The 18,890-nt window shown below is 53.0% G+C and overlaps 9 protein-coding genes across 9 annotated transcripts; 2 read left to right on the forward strand and 7 right to left on the reverse strand.

Moving 5' to 3' along the window:
• Window positions 1-883: 883 nt before the first annotated feature.
• Window positions 884-1,432, reverse strand: BU25DRAFT_297999 (heterokaryon incompatibility; the record flags this gene model as incomplete). The annotated part of the gene is made up of 2 exons (XM_033701941.1): window positions 884-931; window positions 1,190-1,432. Coding segments are annotated over 2 exons (291 nt in total), but the record flags the coding sequence as incomplete, so codon positions are not given.
• Window positions 1,433-2,294: 862 nt separating this feature from the next.
• Window positions 2,295-4,480, reverse strand: BU25DRAFT_413042 (MFS general substrate transporter). Its single transcript, XM_033706938.1, has one exon. The coding sequence runs from the start codon at window positions 4,163-4,165 to the stop codon at window positions 2,348-2,350; it is 1,818 nt and encodes a 605-aa protein (XP_033559053.1). The 5' UTR covers window positions 4,166-4,480; the 3' UTR covers window positions 2,295-2,347.
• Window positions 4,247-5,016, reverse strand: BU25DRAFT_127755 (uncharacterized protein). Its single transcript, XM_033700472.1, has one exon. The coding sequence runs from the start codon at window positions 4,875-4,877 to the stop codon at window positions 4,329-4,331; it is 549 nt and encodes a 182-aa protein (XP_033559054.1). The 5' UTR covers window positions 4,878-5,016; the 3' UTR covers window positions 4,247-4,328.
• A 287-nt stretch (window positions 5,017-5,303) lies between these two features.
• BU25DRAFT_450306 (uncharacterized protein) lies at window positions 5,304-6,199 on the reverse strand (the record flags this gene model as incomplete). Its single annotated transcript, XM_033709687.1, has 2 exons — window positions 5,304-6,041; window positions 6,149-6,199. 2 exons carry the CDS (start codon window positions 6,197-6,199, stop codon window positions 5,475-5,477), a joined length of 618 nt encoding a protein of 205 aa, XP_033559055.1. The 3' UTR covers window positions 5,304-5,474.
• Window positions 6,200-6,593: 394 nt separating this feature from the next.
• On the reverse strand, window positions 6,594-10,213 carry BU25DRAFT_413044 (uncharacterized protein). The gene is made up of 4 exons (XM_033706939.1): window positions 9,825-10,213; window positions 8,041-9,772; window positions 7,410-7,987; window positions 6,594-7,360 (listed from the first exon to the last, which is right to left on the reverse strand). Exons 1-4 carry the CDS (start codon window positions 10,003-10,005, stop codon window positions 6,729-6,731), a joined length of 3,123 nt encoding a protein of 1,040 aa, XP_033559056.1. The 5' UTR covers window positions 10,006-10,213; the 3' UTR covers window positions 6,594-6,728.
• A 152-nt stretch (window positions 10,214-10,365) lies between these two features.
• Window positions 10,366-11,735, forward strand: BU25DRAFT_373020 (F1-ATP synthase assembly protein). The gene is made up of 2 exons (XM_033704029.1): window positions 10,366-10,416; window positions 10,555-11,735. Exon 2 carries the CDS (start codon window positions 10,580-10,582, stop codon window positions 11,666-11,668), a length of 1,089 nt encoding a protein of 362 aa, XP_033559057.1. The 5' UTR covers window positions 10,366-10,416; window positions 10,555-10,579; the 3' UTR covers window positions 11,669-11,735.
• A 680-nt stretch (window positions 11,736-12,415) lies between these two features.
• Window positions 12,416-13,341, reverse strand: BU25DRAFT_460707 (uncharacterized protein; the record flags this gene model as incomplete). The annotated part of the gene is made up of 2 exons (XM_033710380.1): window positions 12,416-12,915; window positions 12,963-13,341. The coding sequence occupies 2 exons, from the start codon at window positions 13,339-13,341 to the stop codon at window positions 12,416-12,418; spliced, it is 879 nt and encodes a 292-aa protein (XP_033559058.1).
• Window positions 13,342-14,451: 1,110 nt separating this feature from the next.
• BU25DRAFT_474338 (P-loop containing nucleoside triphosphate hydrolase protein) lies at window positions 14,452-15,787 on the reverse strand (the record flags this gene model as incomplete). The annotated part of the gene is made up of 2 exons (XM_033710901.1): window positions 14,452-15,604; window positions 15,652-15,787. The coding sequence occupies 2 exons, from the start codon at window positions 15,785-15,787 to the stop codon at window positions 14,724-14,726; spliced, it is 1,017 nt and encodes a 338-aa protein (XP_033559059.1). The 3' UTR covers window positions 14,452-14,723.
• Window positions 15,788-16,082: 295 nt separating this feature from the next.
• On the forward strand, window positions 16,083-18,776 carry BU25DRAFT_413050 (actin-like ATPase domain-containing protein). The gene is made up of 7 exons (XM_033706940.1): window positions 16,083-16,372; window positions 16,428-17,086; window positions 17,142-17,379; window positions 17,428-17,527; window positions 17,579-17,682; window positions 17,732-18,099; window positions 18,150-18,776. The coding sequence occupies exons 1-7, from the start codon at window positions 16,332-16,334 to the stop codon at window positions 18,359-18,361; spliced, it is 1,722 nt and encodes a 573-aa protein (XP_033559060.1). The 5' UTR covers window positions 16,083-16,331; the 3' UTR covers window positions 18,362-18,776.
• The last annotated feature ends 114 nt before the right edge of the window (window positions 18,777-18,890 follow it).

Here is an 18,890-nt window from a genome sequence, read left to right on the forward strand (position 1 = left end):
TCTCAAACCCGCAAGCAAGCAACTCCGTGTTCTGGAAGTCGAGACCCAACAATCTCATGTGTGCGAGCGACAATCTTCGCGATGCTAAACAAAACCCCTACCTTGTTGAGAGAGCACGGTATACCTTACACCCATCCAGGGTTGTAAAACATCAAAAATACTGACGCCAACCACATGGCCAGAAATCGAGCTGTTGCCGAAATTAAAGTATGCGAAAATCCATGACCTGGGTGATAATCTAATGTTTTCATGTTCCGAAACGAAGGTTGTCAGTTTCTTTCCACGACTGAGCAGCGGCAACTGATCAAAATGCCATAAGCACTACCTGATGCGCCCAGCACGGCGGTGTATGGAAACTGTTCCGTTCCCCAAGTTTCCCATTTTCTGAACCCAAACAGGAATCCCCTAACGACACGAGGGAGCGCGTTCATGTCTTTCCTACGAATTCCGGGCTTTCAGAAATCTTCGCCCAGACTTCTATGCGTTGACGGGGCCAAAAGACTTGCAAGTCTCCTCAAGTTGATATGTAAATGGCGCGCGATTGTCGTCCTTGATGATACCAAGCTGTATGACTCACTCTGCCGCTTGGTTGAAATAAAAACACGAATAGTATGGCCAGTCCTCAGATTCGCTTCGGACAATCCTCAATGATTGGTCATATATCTTGCGAACAAAGGCATAGCAATGAGACTAGGCCAGGTGTCTGTATCCAAGCATCAATTCGGGGTTGTTCGCAAGTACCAGCTCTTGAGCTATCCACAGGCGACCGAACCATGGTCGTCGGCACAGCAGTTTGGGCGCTTTCAGGGAGACGAAGAACGTCTTCAGAGGTCTCTGGTATGTTCCCTTCTAGAATTGCTTTCACAAAAAACTCGTCATAGGGCCGCTCTGGACCTAACCACACTATTACGTCACCGGCGGAAGAATAGATCTAACAATCGTTTGCGAGATGTACGGACCCCCCTTAATTTTGGCACAGTGACTGTATGTACCACAGTATAGCATGCAGGGCATAAGCGTGAGTGGTTAATTGTCTTGGTGCCCTAAAGCATCCCACATCCTGCCCTGCGTCCTGTCACCCAGACTGTCACTCATCCTATCAGCCAGGCTTAGCTAGCCACTCGGAAGCTCTCGCCCACCTGTGACGTATGCTCGATGATATTGAGCCAAAATCCAGGGGGGTTCGTACATTTTGTAAGGCATCGATATCCATAAGCTGGACTTGCTGGTTTCTTTCTGCGACATCGTTCCGGCGAATGCACAAAGCGTCGACCCAGAGCAGGAGCCGTTCCTGGGAAACGCGTTCCCCAGCAATTTCTCGGAGATGGCGAAGAGCGCGGTCCAGATTGCTGCCGATTGTGACATGTCTGCTGTTCAGCAGGGCCTGGTGTGTACAGAGTTCTTTGCCCCACACATATGACAGCGCGGCATACCCTAGACGTTTTCCTTCCAACCGTTGGACACGCCGATAGATTACGAGATCATCGTCGAATGCGTCTGGCTCGAGTTTGAGCAGCCGGATGTGTCTGATCGATGGGTATGTGTGGTGACTCAGGTGGATCTGATATTGAAAGCGGTAACGACTTGTCCATGATGAAGCCAACTGGTGTGTGAAAAATGATCGCGATGCATCCTTGAGTGAAGCCTGTCTTCGGTCGCTGCTCGACCACTCCAAAATTCAACGGTTCGATAGCGCTATGAACGTGACGCCGTTGAGACAAACTAAACGCCATCGACAAACAGAGGATCTAATACGACCGTGGTAAGAGCTGTTGGAAGACGATGAGGCTCGTATGGTGGAAGTCTTCCCCGGCGCATGATGATCAAGTCGAATGGTAGTGTAAAGAAGCGCAGAGGATGAACTGTAGCAAAGCTGGAGGCTTCGAGTGAAGAGCAGTCAGTAAGTGAGGTGCAGCATATGCTCGTCGATGCAGACCCCCTGCAGGCGTTTCTCTTACCACACCTCTCTTGCGTTAGATAAGCCAGCCTTGACCCAGATTACGAAGGACTGGCCCAGTCATCGTTACTGATGAGTTGGTGGCGCGTCGCGTGATCACATGCCGAGTGATCACACGCCGAGTGAGCAGTGCGAATCCGCCGTGTTGACACCGGATTGCCAGGTGAGGTGGAAGGCTATGAAGGCCCCACACAAGACTCCCGAGAAGCAGTCCTGGAGCTTCCCAATCCCCAACATCTCATTATTGAAAAGGAGAAGACATCATAGATAACTCAGTACAATAAATGAGAAGCAGCGTTCAATGATAATGGAATTCCTTAAAAAGCGCTTCAGACTACTAAAACGCTAGATATGCTATGCAACGCCAACAAATGCCACAAACTCCCCCCCCTACTTTCCACCAAATTCCTGCGCCAACTTACTCCTCGCGCGCAACTGATGTCCATACTTGAACATCACAAACGGAATCAAACTCAACACCGTTCCGAACAACGCAAGAATGAGACCAGCGTACTGGCTTCCAACGTTGTGGAAGAATGCGCTGGCGAACAACGGCGTAACCGCACCGAGCGTGTTACGCATGAGACCTTGGCCGGCGATGGCGGATGAGGATGATTCGCCATAGCAGTCTGCAGTGTAGCTGTACGTCGACTCGAAGACGAAGAAGATACCAAACGCGATGGGTGCGAGACCAATGGTCGGTGCGATCCAGGGAATGTATCCGTACTGCGTGAACGAGTAGATAAACAGACCAATTGGCAACCACACAGCGCCGAACATAGCACCGTAAAGACGGTGCTCAGGCACGACCTGTACCGCCGGGTCGGCTTGGAGCTTGTTGTACTTGCGCATCTGGAGGTGGTGCGCCGCCCAGCCCAGGAACGTACCGATAGCCAAACTGATGTAGGGCAGACCGGCAACGCCCTCGTTCCAGCCACGCTTCTCGGTGAACGTGATCGGGATGACAGACAGGAAGAGGAACACGACGGCCCAGCAGAACGCGATCCACATGCCGAACGCGAAGACAACGGGCTCGGTGACGAGCATGCGGATAGCCTTGACGGATGATGCTTTGAGCATGGACTTGACGTCTGGAGTGTAGATGTCGTCTTCGGCGACGTAGCGGTCGTCGCCAGTAGCCTTGCGGAGCGCAACGGCGCGCTTGTGCAGACAAACACCACCACGGGTCTCGGGGAAGGCGACGAAGATGGCGATGAGAAGGGGAACGTTGGCGATACCCTGGATGCCTTCGATCCAGCGCCAACCGATGGCCTGGTCGATGAAGCCGGCGTAGATGGGCGCGGAGACGGTACCGAAGATAGCGACGAAACTGAACATGGCCATGGGACGACCACGCTTCTCGGCGGGGTACATGTCGTCGAAGGTGCCTCCGACCAGGATGGTACCAACGCAGCCGAACAAACCGAGCAGGAGACGAAGACCGATGATGGTGTTGATGCCTGGGGCGAGAGCGAGTCCGATGAAGAGCAGCGAGAAGCAGAGGAAGGAAGAGGCGTAGACAATCTTGCGGCCGACAAGCTCGCAGAAGGGGGCGAGGACCATGGGTGCGACGGCACATGCCATGTTGAAGGTGAACAGACCCCATTGACCCTGAAGACTACCGACGCCGAACTCTTCGCACATGCTGTTGATACCTGAAGAGTAAGCTGTGGTTGCGAGGCCGATGAACAGCGTCATCAAGTTGAGCATGGTGGTGATGCTGCGCTTGTACCAGGGGTTCCAGTTGAAGGGGTTCTCCTTGTCGCCAGTAGCGAAGGTGAGGACGATGTACTCCTTATCATTGTGCTTCACCGTCTCGGTGAGAGTCAGTGGCATGTCGATATCGACGGTCTTGATGGGACCGCAGTCTGCATCGATGTCGTTGTTCTCTTCGCTGACATGCTTTCCACCGACAATCCTCCCGATCATGGGTTCGCCCTTCTCGTTGCGAACGATCTCTGAGTTATAGTCTGGAGTATCAGCTCCATCATCTTTGCTGTTGGCCCTGGAGAGATAGGCCTGAGGTGTGGCTGCGGCAGTGGAGCGCGCCCGCGGCGTGGCGGGGGTGCTTGCTGCTACGAAAGAGTTGTTTCTCGATGCTACGTAGGAGTTGTTTCGGGACTGGACTATCGAGTTGGCCCTGGACGCAGCCAACGAGTTGGGCCTCGAAGGGGGTCTGGAGAAAGAGGGACCGTAGTAGCCTGACATGATGTTGACAATTGAGGAAGTTTTTGGGGCTTGACTGCGTGGAGAAGATGGGGAGCCACGCGCGTTTTGTTTATCGCCAGCAGGCTGATACTCGGCGTCCGAAGCAAGCTGCCTTGTTTAGCATGCTGCTGGCTAGCGGTCAGTGTGGAGCTCAACACCGTTATCAGGTCCACATATAATCTGACCATGACGGTGTGGACAGGTGAGCTCGAAACTGTGCTAAGCATGCGATGTACGCCGCGAGACATATCGGCATGTACGTCCTTCTCGCGACACGAGACGGCCAGCACTGGCCTGGCCGAGCATTGAAAAATATTAGAATCGGCCAAAGAATCTGCAAACCCCTGTAATCATTACAGACACACCGAGAATTGCCTCTCACGCCAAGACTGAAATAAGGTGAGGCTCTGCGGGATCTGGACAGGGGTCCAACTTTGCGAGGCTCCACCCATTCTACGGTCCGTTCGGCAAGCTCAGACGAAATGATGTATGGTTTGTGGTATGACGTCGATAGTGGGCTGAAAACCTCTTCGAAGCGCGACGTCTGGCCAACAAACATCGTACCAGCCCTAGCTTGGCCGGTGTTTTCCCCCAAAGGTCGCAAAGTTTTCTGTTGAAGTCGCGAGTGAACACAAATTGCACTTGGCACCATCCGGCGTGCTAGGCATGCACACATCTTACCTGTACCTGTCAATGACATCAATTTGCACATGCAGGGCTGCAAGCATTCTTCTTGGCCTCTTCTTTTGTTTTTGATGTCTTCTCGCGTCTCAACAACTGCGCTAGGCGCGGGTTTTGATGTTGTGCACTGTTTTGTCCAAGTCGTTGGTGAGTGAACGGCATCGTTGTGCACCCGTGCGTGTTCGCGCTCGCGCACTCGCGCCACTCACTCTCGGGATCGGCGTGAGGCTCTAGGTGGGTCTGCAGGGGCCCGCACGGATCACGATACACAGCGTGATACTTGCGTGTTCTCCGTTCACGTCTAGGATGTACATCGTCTTTCATGCGATGAATACGATGTTATCTGGTCGGAAAGTTGCGGGTGGATGATCATAAGCAAGGAAAAGAGGGCAGGTGTGGAGAGTCTGGGTGCTCTTTCCAATGACGTTGATGCTCCTCTCCCCCAAGATTGTACATCCCTCCCATCTTTGTTCGTGTCGCAGCAGTTGACGGACTAGTTAGCTGCGTTGTGGTCATCTTCATTGCCTGAGTCGCGGATTGCGCTCGCACAGCATCCAAGACTACCATGAACAAGACTTCGAAATCTACACTTCGCAAGTGTATCTGAACGCGCATGATCTTGTTCCAGTCATACGAGTAGGATGTGTTCTGGTAATCGACCGTACGCGATCAGTAGCTTCATGGACGTTCGAGCATTAGACATAACCATCCCGTCTCGTCGCTGCACCGTAGTATTGAAGTTCTTTCCCATGATCGTACATCCCTTCGACCCAAACCTCTCGAAATCCGACCACCGCGGCGGCTCTTCACCTTTCTCGACTTTCTCGACGGCTTCTTGAACGAAATCGTAACCCCACAAGTGATCAGCCACGTGGGCGACGTTGATCATAGTGTACATTAGCTTTTCCTTGGCTGCTCTAGGAACTAGACGAAGGATGAAGGGGTAGTTGATGCCGAACAGACCAACAACAATATCACCTGGTCGGATGCCGTTGGCGCAATCGGGATGGTAGATTATACCCACATCACCCTCTTCAGTCACAAACATTATGTGACTTTCCGATTTCCTCAAGTCACGCAAGACTTCGAAACACGGCGACCCTTCTTCGACCCTCGGATCATCTGGACTTCGATCCACTCTCTCAGTATGCGGTCGAGGGTTTCGACGTCTTCGACACCGTACGACATATCCATACTGATTGCATCAATCAGCTTCTTTACCGATATGCCTCTGGCTTGCACAATATTATTGTACATCTTGTACATTGCCGTTGCTGGTATAGTGCCCCACTCATTAAATACCTCGGTGTCGATATTGGGAAGGTCGCCTGTGGTTTCCGCAACGGTTCCCATGTATGAACCAATTGTCGTCAACTATTTATAGCCAGGGAAGACCCGGGAACATGGGTGCAAGTCCGTGAGATCGAACATGAGCATGAGCTCATCAACGTACTTGGCCACGAGAGCACCCGGCGTATATACACCTCGTATAGATGGGGTCCGTGAAGTGATTGCCAGATCACAGACCCAAGAGGGATAGTCGCTGGCAATGACTGACTATGCTGAACCAGGGATGTGCATAGAGGGTAATGAGAACCAGGAACATGGGCATTTATACCCTCGAATCATGGAGATCGTAGCCCTGGCAACAACGTCAAGAGTGGACATCGTATAGTCAGGAACGATATGAAAGTTTCATGAAAAGACGTAAAATGTACAATCGAGAAAGAAGGAAAGTGGTATCATTCGCGTAAATCCTACACAGATCAACCGTTCTGCCTGCATGCCTCCTAGCAGCCGAGCGATCCCTGTTACCCAAACGCCATATGTGCATTAGACACAATGCATAATCGAGCCGATTCTTTACGTCTCTTTCTTTCGACTATTGTGCATCTCCCATACTGTCGGCACCGAACGTGCCGTCACCAAAGTAGAGCATATCGTGTGGTAGGTATTCTAAATCCCAAGGCATCATGTCTGCGCCGAGCACGGACATATCCACATCCTGAGTGTCGATGACCATATCGCCAAACGCGTTGTCAGATGGCGTGTTGTACATGCCGAATGTGGGCGAAAACTCGCTTGGTTGCACCTGGTGGCCTTGGTTGTTTTGCAGGGATGAAGATCTGACGTAGGATGTAGCGTTCTGCAAAGATGCATGGGTGGGGGATGCGCTGTTGAACGGAGAGTGGAGGTTCAACAGAAGATCAGCATCGGAAACTAGTGCAGGGTCAGGCACGGGTACAACGCCGTACGGATTGTTGACCGGAGGCGGGGGCATCGACGCGGGGTCGAAGGGTGGGTGGACGGATGGAGATGGCATGGGTGGCTGCGATGGCTCAAACTTGACGGGAGGGTTCGATATGAGCGAGGCGATGGAAGGATGCGTACTAGCAGGCGCCCGTTTCGACTGTGCTGGTTTTGTTTCGTGTCCGGCGTTGTTTTCAGATGTGTACATGACTGCGACGTTTGTAGATGGAGAATTCATTGTGCCGGTGAGTGACCATCCGATGGCTGTTGGTGAGTGAGTAGTGTTATTGCGCAAAGTCAAATACAAACGTACCTTGACTTGAAAGGCCCATCGGTGAGCCAGGTATGGTTGGCGTTCTGGCGCCCTTTCTGATCGCAGCAGGCATGTTGGCCATATCGCCGTCCGGACTTCGCGCCGTCAGGTACGTGCCCCAACTAAGCTTCCTCCGCCACCCTGGACTTGTGAACGAAGGCTCCGGTCGAGGCACCTCCAGAGCACTCTCCATTTCTTCCCTTGTGTACAGTAACGGGTTGTCGATACCCTTCGCCTTTTGATCCAACACAGTTATGATGTACTTGACACCTTCCCAATATGTCTCGAGTGACTTGAGTGCACGATAGCAGCGCTGGTAGTTTTGATTTGCTGCCGAAGCGAGCAGGGTGTGCTTAACAGCTTGCTTTTGCTCGTGTTCATGCAAAGCATTCAGTCTGTCGCCGTTGCTCAGGTTCTTGTCGAGGTTCAGTTGCGCGAGTGGAGCTCTAGTTTCCCTCTGCTCGCCATGCAGCCCTGGCGACATAGGGCGGGACTGGGGCCGAGATTGCGGCTGAGATGATGCTGAGTGCATCGCAGATTCCTGCAGAAAGGCGCAGGCAGCTATGTATATTGGTTGGCTGTACCACCGTTAGCCAGCGAGTAGCGGGTGAGCTGAAGAAAGGTAACATGCCTTGTAAACGGGTTGCCCACTCCGGTCTTTGCATCAATGAGCTCAGTAAACGACAGAATGTCAGCGACCGTCTTGGCTGAAGACAAGGAAAGCTCTCTGCTATTAGCAGACAGCGATTGCGGGCTCCCTTCAAAAGGCTTCAATAGAGTCGGCTGATGAAGCAAGACTATGAGGGTGTGGAACCAACAGTGGAGGAGTAGGAAATTTGTCCCTTGGTTGAATTTGACGTACTGCTGGAAGTTGACAGCGTTGAAGTGTAGCTTGGGCGACAGGTTCTGATAGATTTCTGTCAAACGATTCTCAAGAGCGCCGAGCTGCTTCTGCAGGTCTTTTGTAATGTCCGAGACGTCTCTCACTCTGTTGAGCAGGTCCGTCACACGCCCATAGAGGTGGATGATCCGGATAAGAGCGGGGAAAGGCAGTGGCCACCCTGATGCTGGGTCCACTTCGTCTAGGGAAGGGAAGCTGATCTCGATGTCTCGATCGCGAATTGTAACCGGACGTCCAGTACCCGACGAGATGACACGATCGAGGAAGAAGATGGACCAAAAAGTGTCCAGACGCTCGCGTTCGACGGCTCTTTGTTCCTGTTCAGCAGGGGCCATTTCCGGGTTCCGTCGTGAGTTTTGCTCTTGCAATGCTGGCGCATTGCTGCTGTTGGAGTCCGTCTTGACGAGCTTGGGAGTGATGCCGCTACGACCCTCGTACTTCAGCCCCTCCAGCGTCTGCATGCCCAGATCTTGCGCCATCCGGATAGCGATACCAAGGTACATCCAAAGGCCACTGTCGCGACTCGCTCCAAACTCATCGTAGGCCAGCAGTAGAGCGGCCTGCACCACAGCGACATTAGGACAGGGGAAGGCGTCCGGCATGTTTGACTTGGCTCGTTGTGCGAAAGCTTGCCCAGCTTCGGGGTGATGTGTCTTGGCCTTCTCCTCAGTCCCTTCTTTCTGCTGATTGCCGCCTCGCGTCAGCATTGGGTGAGTGGAGAACCTAGCAGCCAGTGCGCACACGGCATCAACCAGGATGGCGTCCACTTGCTTCTCCTCGAGATCTCGCATGAAACGCTCACGTTGCAGGAAGGGGAAGCAGCAGCCCAGGTTGACGAAGAACAGTTTACACAGATGTGTAATCAGCGGACTAGGTGACAGGTCGGAGTTGTCATAGACGGGTATCTCGAGGGGTGTACGAGCTTCGGCTCCTGTTGGCGAGCCTAGAGGTTCTGCGGGCGACGAGTCGACTGCATGCTGATCTGACAGTGTCTGTGTGCTTCCGTGACGCTGACCTCTGACTTTGACGACCATCTGCCTGAAGCCAGGCATGATAGCTGTGGGCCCAAAGTAGCGAAAGTAGGGCATTCTGTTGCGTGTGTTGAGACTGAGTGCGCCATTGTCGCCGTCTCCCTCTTGCTTCGGTGCGAGATTGTGGGTAGACGAGTCGGACAGCTGTGACATGTTTGGCGAGGCTAGGTGAGGCAGTTGCGGATGAGCGAGCCGGGCAGGAGCGAGCTGGGCAGGAGCGAGCTGGGCAGGAGCGAGCTGAGCAGGAGCGAGCTGGGCAGGAGCGTCGGCTGGAGCTTCGCTTTTCCGTACAGGCGCACTGGTCAAGGCCGTGCTCTCCCTGCGGACAGCCTTCTTGCTGTCGCGACCCATATCTGCTGCGCCGTTGTCGTCTCCATAGCCGGCGCATTCGTGCTTGTTCTGGGTACATGTGCCGCAGATTGGGCGTTCGCCTATGGTGAATCAGAATGCACTTGCACTGCAACCATACATATGTCGACCCACCAGAACAGCGCGTCTTCTTGCGGCGACAGGTTAAGCAGGCCGAATTGATCCTGCGCCGCTTCGCGTACGGCCCATCGTGGTTGATGACGAAGCGGATGGGCTTTGGCTGGGGAGCAGAGGCGGGGGCAGAGGCGGGGGCAGGACCATTTGCAGCAGCCGTCGAGGGAGCTCCTTGATTCATCACAGAGCCTGCATGGAAGGCTACACTGCTGTGCTGTGAAGTGTGGGGAGCCCAAGCGGGGCGGCAATGCTCAGGACCACGACAGTCAGTGGAGAAGTCTTGACACAACCTGGGAGCGGGAGAGGCTGCGGAGAGACAGGCGCATGATCTAGCGAGCAGTCAACCGTCCGACAGACGAGGACTGGGGTTGGGCTAGACTCCAGTCGGCAGTCCGAAGTGTGATGGGCCGGGAGTGCTGCGGAGATTCTGGGAGGGGGGGGGGATGTGAACGAAGCCCCACCCGCCAGGCGAACCAAGCGCCTGGGAAAAGTTGCGGCAGACGGCAGACGGCAGACGGCGGCAGGTGGCAGATGGCAGACGGCGGCGACAGCGCGACACACCGCGACCTGCATCGTCGTCCCATCTTTGGTGGTGAGTGGTTCCATGACTTGCTGTGGTCTTTTGCAGCTTGCCTCCGATAAGCAGTGTCTTGTCCCTAATGCGACAATGCGACAATGCTTCCACCGTGTCAATTCACTGCATAGCACCCTGCTGACCAATGCATCACAGCCGTCACTGTCTCAACAGCCTCATCATGGAGTCAATACGGCCAGCGCTCGCAACAGTGCGCCTAGCAGTCCCCCGTCGCGCATACCGCCCCTTTTACCAGTGTCTGCACACATCAGCAACACGATGCGCCACCCCTCTCCCCCACCCGTCCGTACCTGGACCGCCGCCAGAGACGCCCACGCCCTCCGCCTCGGACGCTTTGGACCGCGTCGCGAGGAAGCGGCGGCAGGCTGAGATGCTGCAACAGGCGAAGGGGGCTCGCACAAGCGCAGCGAAGCCCACCAGCGTGCTGAAGAAGCGCTTCTGGAACGATGTCAACATCAGGGAAAGCGACAACGGCTTCCAGGTCTTCCTCGACAACCGCCCCGTCCGCACTCCCAACAAGGACACCCTCACCGTCCCCGCGTCGAAGCACCAGCTCGCCACTGCTATCGCCCTCGAATGGGATCTCCTCGTCAGCGCACAGCAGGCCCTCAAGACCCACTACATCCCAATGACCTCGCTCGCCGCCCGCGCCATCGACGTCGAGCTCGCAGACAGCAAGGGCGACGAGCGCGTCCGCGAGTCTATCGTCCAGCTGTGCATGCGCTACCTGTCCACCGACACGCTGCTCTGCTGGGCGCCGGAGCACGTCCTCAACGACGTCAAGCAGAACGGCAAGACGCTGCGCCAGCTGCAGGAGGAGGTCGCGACAGGCATCATCGCATACCTGACAAGCAACGTCTGGCCCGGCGTGCAGATCGAGCCCATCCTCGATGCCGATAGCATCGTGCCCATCGACCAGCCTGAGATGACCAGGGAACTCATCCGCGCATGGGTCTCCGGTCTGCCCGCCTACGAGCTCGCCGGCCTCGAGCGCGCCGTGCTGGCCAGCAAGAGCGTGCTGATCGCCACACGACTTATCCACGAGTGGGCCGAGGGCTTCGCCGCGTCACGCCAGCCCGGCGCAAAGAAGACGTTTGGCATTGAGGAGGCTGCTGAGGCTGCGAGCCTGGAGGTCAGGTGGCAGACAAAGGCATGGGGAGAGGTCGAGGACACGCACGACGTTGAGAAGGAGGACATGAAGCGCCAGCTCGGCAGCGTTATTCTGCTTGTTGGCGGCGACTCGGCATAAGCACGGGTCGGGCGTGTAACGATAGATGTAGAATAGACGGTAGCAAGAGCTGCTTTGTAGACATGTGACTCCCTACCGCCCCGTTTAAACACGTTCCAAACATGGTCTTCTCTTTCCCCACTACGCACCGTGACAGGGTTGACCTCTTCAAGTCGTTGCACCTTGGATGATGGCCCCAGGGTGAGCCGGCAGGAAGTCGTTGGACAGCTACCAAGACGGGAAGGCGCCGACCACGCAATTGAAGAAGTCCTGCAACCCATACTTTCTGTCTCCTCTTCACCAACAAACCGCAACCCTCACTGCCACTTACGCTTCGCCAGATTTTCTCAAGCGATCAGACTGGAACTCATCAACGCGTCGTTCGTTTTGGAGGTCAGAGCTCATCAGGTTAGACTGAAGATTGCTCATGTCAAGGAGAGCGCTCATTCGCTGGAGCATGCAGAGCCCGGAAGATGATCAGGATCCCGTACATGTAGTTGCATCTTTGCAACTATCGTGGAGCGGTAGAATTCTGGCGAGGAGCTCGTGTGTGCTACCTCTAGGCTCACGATAGCTGGCCCGCGAGAACAGCATTGAGCGATATCACTCGACTACTTCACGGACCTCATGCACAATGGTCGGACTTTTGAGAGTACAGACTCAGGGAGTACCTGACCATTCGAACTACGGTATCAGCAATGCAACAGTATCAAAACAACCGCATTGAAGCAATCTCATACACACTACATTGGAGGACTTACGATTCTATCAATTGGGCTTCATCATGACAATTTCAGCTAGACGTACAGCTTCTTCACTCTCGAACCACTCGCCGTTCATCGTTCCACGCTTGTACAGGATAGGCGTGGCAATGAGCTCCACATAACATTTCCTCAGCTCTTCCATGTCGTCCTCGTCCTCGTCCCTGGGGTCGAACATGAACATGGGGTTGAACCTTAACGACCCTGCCTCCGGCCTCGAAGGGAAACGAATGCTCCAGAGTGCCCGTTGGCGACGAAGAAGTTGTGAAAACTGTACAGCATCTATGAAGATACGGTGCAGTTCATTCTTGTCAGCTTCTAGGTCCTCGGCTGCCCCTGTCTTATGCCAAACCGTTACAACCTCTAAAACCTCAGACACAGCATTCGCGACTGCAGCCCGCACCTGATCAGTCGGTTTCTCACCCTGGGTGGAGGTCGCTCTTCCCAGAAGCTCAGCAGTAAATGCTCGCCAGTCATTGAATGACTTGTAAGACACCACTTTACGGTCTAATTTGTCAGTACAAATCGCATAAAGCGGGAGGTAGAATGCTAACCTGTGAGCCAGAGTTGGTTTTCCAAGCACCGGAAATTATCCGCAAGCGCGTTCCCCAGCCACACATCGTTTCCAAGATCTCCCGCCGGTGCCAAATCGAGAGTTCGAAACAGCTTCGTGCATATAACGTACGCTGTCCATCCGCGCACGAACAGGCGTTTTTTCCTTTTCTTTGTCGTAATCTCGTCCAAATCCCGGAGCTCAGTATACAGCGGGACGATGTTCTGATACTCTGAGAACCTGTCCTCTTTGAAAGAATCCGCATTACCGCCATTGAAATGTGATGACCAAGTCCTGATCTCGCTCATGAGTTTGTCGAACTTCCCGTACACATCCTCATCGCTGGCCTGCTCTCCCAAGAAGGTCTCCCTTTCATCCATGCTAAACTGCATCCGGTTTGCTGAGCGCTGAATTCGCGCAACAAGGTCTTTCTCGTCATTCAGTTCAGCCTGCAATTCGCGAATGCGGTGTTGGTAGTAGGCCACTTCATCTTTATGTCCATCTTTGAGCTGATTAGCACGCTGTCTGTGATAATTTCGGTCATCTCTCAAGCGAATTCCTTCGCTCCGAGCATAACTGAGTTCTGCACGTAGATCAAGCCGTGAGTCGCCGGGTTCGTCAAAGACTCTCTTTACAATCTTGTGCTAGTCTTGTTAGACAGTTACATCATGTTATAAGGCCGCGTAACCCTTACTACACTACGTGTGGCACCACGTGTGGCCCACTCCAGAGGGTTTCGCTCCCGTTCTGACGTCCTACCATGATTATCGCGGGGATCGCTTCCATAAGCTAGAGGTTCACTATATTGTGATCCTTCTGAAAGCTGCTCATGGTACTGCCGGGTAGGAGCTGCTTCGTGGTCAGCCCTGGGTTTCCAACGATCGTAGTCATGGTCTCACCTTTATAGTCATCTCTGGGTGTGGTCACCTGAGTATGATAACTATAGTTCCCCTCTGCCACCGAGCTTCTGCGTCGAGAAGCGCTAACTGTCGAAGCGGTAGCCTCTTGTGCTGCGTGAGGTCCTGGTAAAGAAGCTGGAAGTTGCTCCTGATGCGGATTTGTAAGACTGCGAATGGGGCAAGGACGAGCTTGCATGTCTGACGGCACTGCTACCAAAGCACTCCCATACCCCGCCATATTACGGCCTTCACGATGAAAAAAGGGGACAATGGACGTAGTAGGGGCAGTAGGCAGAGGATGATGGTCATTTTCTGCCATTTCCTGCCTTACGGGGCACTGCAGCCACACAGCCTCTCCCTACAAGGACTTCGCCAGTGGATTTAGCAGAACGCGACCGCATGCATAGTTCCACCACTTCCTTCCAGCTGAAGAGTGCACACCTGAAGACGGCCTAAAGCTCTGCATAGACGAGTTGGGTCGCTTACCCATGCCTACCTAGATCTGCAACGCTAGTCAATCACGCATGTCACGGTGTGCTATCATTGGCTTCGTGGCGACATTCCGCGGGCAAAGTTTCAGGAAGCGGGGAGAGCCGATCCCGTCGATAAGGTCCGACTTATATTGTGTCGCATGGCTGAAAGTTCTGGACTATGCCCAGGCGGCCTTGCGATGCGAGAACACAATTGCGGCTCTTTCAGGAAGACCCCATTGGATCACAGGAGACGCCAACCGAGCCCCTACAAGGAACGTAGAACCAGTGTTTCGAATCAAGTGTAAGTCTGTATATTATGCAAAGAGTAGGGGGTTTCCACCACCAAACGAGATCAGCGCACTAAGGATTGCTAGTGCATCTAATCATCTATTAGGAAGAGGGATCGCCACTAGACCCGAGGTCAGCAAACCATCCAGTAAACATCTCAGTGACACCGGGAGGTATGCCCATGAAGGCCGCCAGTATGCTAATAGTAACCGGAACATAGGGCATCACTTTTGACAGCCCGGACCTCTTCTGCTTGATCTCTTGACGGACCTCAGTACCAACGGGACGCTGGAGACTGACCTGCTGATTCTGAAGCGCCTTCAGCCTCGCTGACTCTTGCTCCCAGTCTAGCCGAACCTGCCGTCTCATGGCCCGATCATTTTCAAGCAAGTCTCGCTTGAGCCTCTCAAGCGAAGCTAACTCATCCTGAACCTGCTGCTTCAGCTTATCCAGGTTATCTTCCACGTAAGCACCTGCTACGGTGGCATTCAAGTCCTTCCCCTCATCTACCAACTCTCTCTGCAGTTGGAGTACCACGTCGTCCCGGGATAGGAGCTGGCTCACAAGGCTGACGGCTGACGGTCGATCGCCGTGGAATCGGCTAATGTTCGATCCATGGCCGACCATATACGCCCAGAATTTGTCCTTCAGTTGCCTTTCACGCTCTGCGCCAAGGGACGGGTCAATTCCATCCCATCGAGAGGTGATCAGAAGAACGTTCTTGAGAGCATCCTGGCCGCACATTTTCTTGAAAATCTCGAAAGTCTTGATTGCGGCTCGACTGTAGCGAACATCTGTAATCCGATGGATGTAGATGACACCTTTAAGCTGCACGCCGAGTTCATATTGCGCGGACAGGATACGGGCGATTTCAGTCAGGATTTCGCTATCCGTACGGTTGGTGTCGTCAAAGCCCGGCGTATCGATCAAGAGCACTTTGCTGTTGCCAATCGTAACTGGTATCCCCTGACACTCCTGCGTGCCTGAATGCAATTAGAACGTCGTTGTACCTGAGACTGCATCTGCTCACAAGGGTCGAGGTCTGGGCCTTCCTGAGCAACTTCTTTGCCAGCGAGTTGATTTACGAAGTAGCTCTTTCCTGCTCCTGTGACGCCCATGACTACGATCATACTAGGGGACTCCTGCTCATCTTTCCTGGCCATCATCTTTGCTTCCTCTGTTGAGCAAAGATACACAGTAATACGAAACTGACAAGAATTCGGGTGTGGGCAACGTGTGAATGAAGTGAGCAATAACGATGGTTTCTCGCACAAGAACGCAGCTTCTCAGGTTTAGGTATCAACTTCCATGATGATATGTGACGACTCTTCTAATAGAGCTACCTGTTTCGTGAGTTACCGAAACACAGCCTTGACGGAATTAGCGCATCAGCTGAGCCGCGTTCGCAGCAAAGCTGAGGGAGACGAGCGTTCCAGCTGACGCCACGACACTTGCTGGAATGGGTGTCTTGCATGGTAGCGATATTGAATATGCAAGCCTGGCATTCAGAATCACCTCTAGAGTTTTGGTGGCGGCCGTGGATGTTCCCTGTTGGCTTGTGGGTCCCGAGGTCCTCCATCCTGAAGAGGCTGAGAATCACCATTTATGGGGTCTATCCAGGTCCCCTCCAAACCATGTTGAAAGCTGTCGAGCCTTTTCGAATCTCCTATTGAGTATCTTTGTAGCCCAACACATTACCAGTTTTGAACAATGGCATCAGAGATCGTTGTTGGCATCGATTTTGGCACAACGTCAGTTCTTCTACTTCATGGCACAGCATGATAGAATGAGGCTAACGTGCTAAAGCTATTCGGGAGTATCATGGGCCATCAACGGCGGCAAAAAGACCATTCGAGTAGTCAATGACTGGCCGAATCCTGTCTCGACTGTCGCGACATCAGACAAGGTGCCTTCGGCGCTATCATACCAGGATGGACAACCGTACCACTGGGGCTATAAAGTCGATTTGAAAGAGCAGTCTTTGAGCTGGTTCAAGCTACTGCTCGATCCAAAGAACAAAATTGGCCAGGGTTCAGACAAGGTTATGGGTCTTATCAAGCAACTCGCGACACTCAACAAGAGCCCCGAAGATGTTGCCGCCGACTACCTCCGACTGCTCTGGCAGTACACTAAGGAAGATATAAGAAAACATCGAGGAGGCGATTGGGAAGAAATCTATAAAGTCAGGGCCGTTCTTACCGTGCCTGCTATATGGTCCCCCGGCGCTCAAGATAAGACCTTGAAGATCGCACGCAAGGCTGGGCTGCCGGATAACATCTCACTCGTTAGCGAACCAGAAGCTGCCGCGTTGGCAGTTCTCAGAGAGAAAAGGGAAGATGGTGAACCTCTTCGGGTTGGAGACTGTTTTGTAGTCTGTGACGCTGGAGGTGGCACCGTCGATCTCATCAGTTACAAGATCTGTTCACTCAAGCCTTTCCAAGTCGAAGAGTGCGTAATGGGTGATGGTTCGTACAGGATTCACCAAACTTCCTTTGTGACAACAACTAATTTGGACGACAGGTGGGCTCTGTGGATCTGTCTATCTCGATCAAGCATTCGAGATAACCATCAGGAACATGGTTGGCGAGACACAATGGGAAGAGCTCAGGCTTAAATCCAAGCGAATGATGATGCACGACTTTGAATATTACATAAAACGATCTTACGCTGGAGATAAGCAACCATACTCCGTCGACTTGCTAGATGTGAAGGATAACCCTGCCGAAGGCATAGACAATGACACAATCACCCTGAAACCGTAAGTATGACCGCCTCTGCATGTACAAGTCTTTAATAACAATCACAGCACAATGCTCAAGACCATCTTCGATCACGTCATAAATCAGATCATGCGATTAGTCGAGAAGCAAATCGACGAGGTAGAAGACAAAGGCAGCAACGTGAAGGTCAGTCGAAGCGAACTTGAAAACTCCTTGAACACTGACTAAAGAGACAAGGCAATCTTACTTGTTGGTGGCTTTGGCACGAACCGGTACATGCATAAGAGACTCGATGAAGCCCATAAGACAACTGGCATTCAAGTTCTTCAGATTAACGGGGGGTAAATTGAACCTGCAAAGATCACTATAGCATCTTGCTGACAAGCTCAGATGGTCGGCAATATGTCGCGGCGCAACAATGTGGGGCCTCGAGCATTCACAGCAAAACCCATCTCCAAGGAGGACTGTAAAATCGCGCATCGCACGATATAGTTACGGCATAGTGTGCACGCTTCCATTCGACGAGTCAAAAGGGCACTTGCTCCGAGACAGAATACGAGGCTCAAGAGGAGAGTGGCGAGCAGCCAACCAGATGAGCTGGATGCTTAAAAAGGGCGAGAAGGTGGAGGAAGGTCGACACATCCACCAACCACTGACACAAGTTGTACCAGTGAATTTGGAGGGCACAGGGATGTATAATCTCTGGAATGCGTTATGGTACTGCGCTGATGACGAACCACCGGAGAGAGCGGAGCTCAGTAAGTCTATTCACAACAACGTTGAGAGGAGTCGCTAAGCATCACGCCAGGTGTTAAGGAACTGTGCAAGGTCGAGTACGGTATCAAACGCTCGAAATTGTGGCAGGAGCCGATCTACAAGAGCCCGTTAACGGGGGAGAGATGGAGGGACTCAACCTTCGATCTTTGGATCCGTTTGGATCAGACGACCCTCGAGTTCTCTGTTAAGTACAAAGACGAGAAGGTTGCTTGGACGGAAGCGAAGTACAAAGAGAATTTCTGAAGGAACTCGTTGGCGTCACATTCCTTCGAGTTGGACGTTAGATCTGTCGACGACGCCCCATGGACAGTAATCGTTAGCGCTCTGATAACGCTAAAGTCTGGCTCCCGAAATGACGGCGATGCGATGGCCCTCCAAAATTCCAGTAGTTTCTTTTCTTTGTTGCTTGCATACACTCAGTCTACATTGCAGCACTAATTGTGTAGCTGATGGAAGAACTGACGAAGCAGGCGCTATGTCCGCACTGCATGGCAGAAGAACATGAACATCTATGAGTCAAGAGTGAGAAGGCGCAAGTGAAGGAGTCACATAGGAAGAAGTTACAAAGCAAAATAGTGTGGGGGAAAGAACAGCCACAAAGAGAGCCGCTGCACACTAAAAATCTCTTGCGTAGTAAAATGCAGACGAAAAAGATGGCATCTCCTATCTACATACAGCTCTGACTGCTATTCTGCTTGAGATTTTATTCTCTTTCTTCTTCTTCTTCTTCTTCTTCTTCTTCTTCTTCTTCTTCTTCTTCTTCTTCTTCTTC

Source organism: Macroventuria anomochaeta (assembly GCF_010093625.1).
Source record: "Macroventuria anomochaeta strain CBS 525.71 unplaced genomic scaffold BU25scaffold_28, whole genome shotgun sequence".
NCBI classification, from domain to species: Eukaryota; Fungi; Ascomycota; class Dothideomycetes; order Pleosporales; family Didymellaceae; genus Macroventuria; species Macroventuria anomochaeta.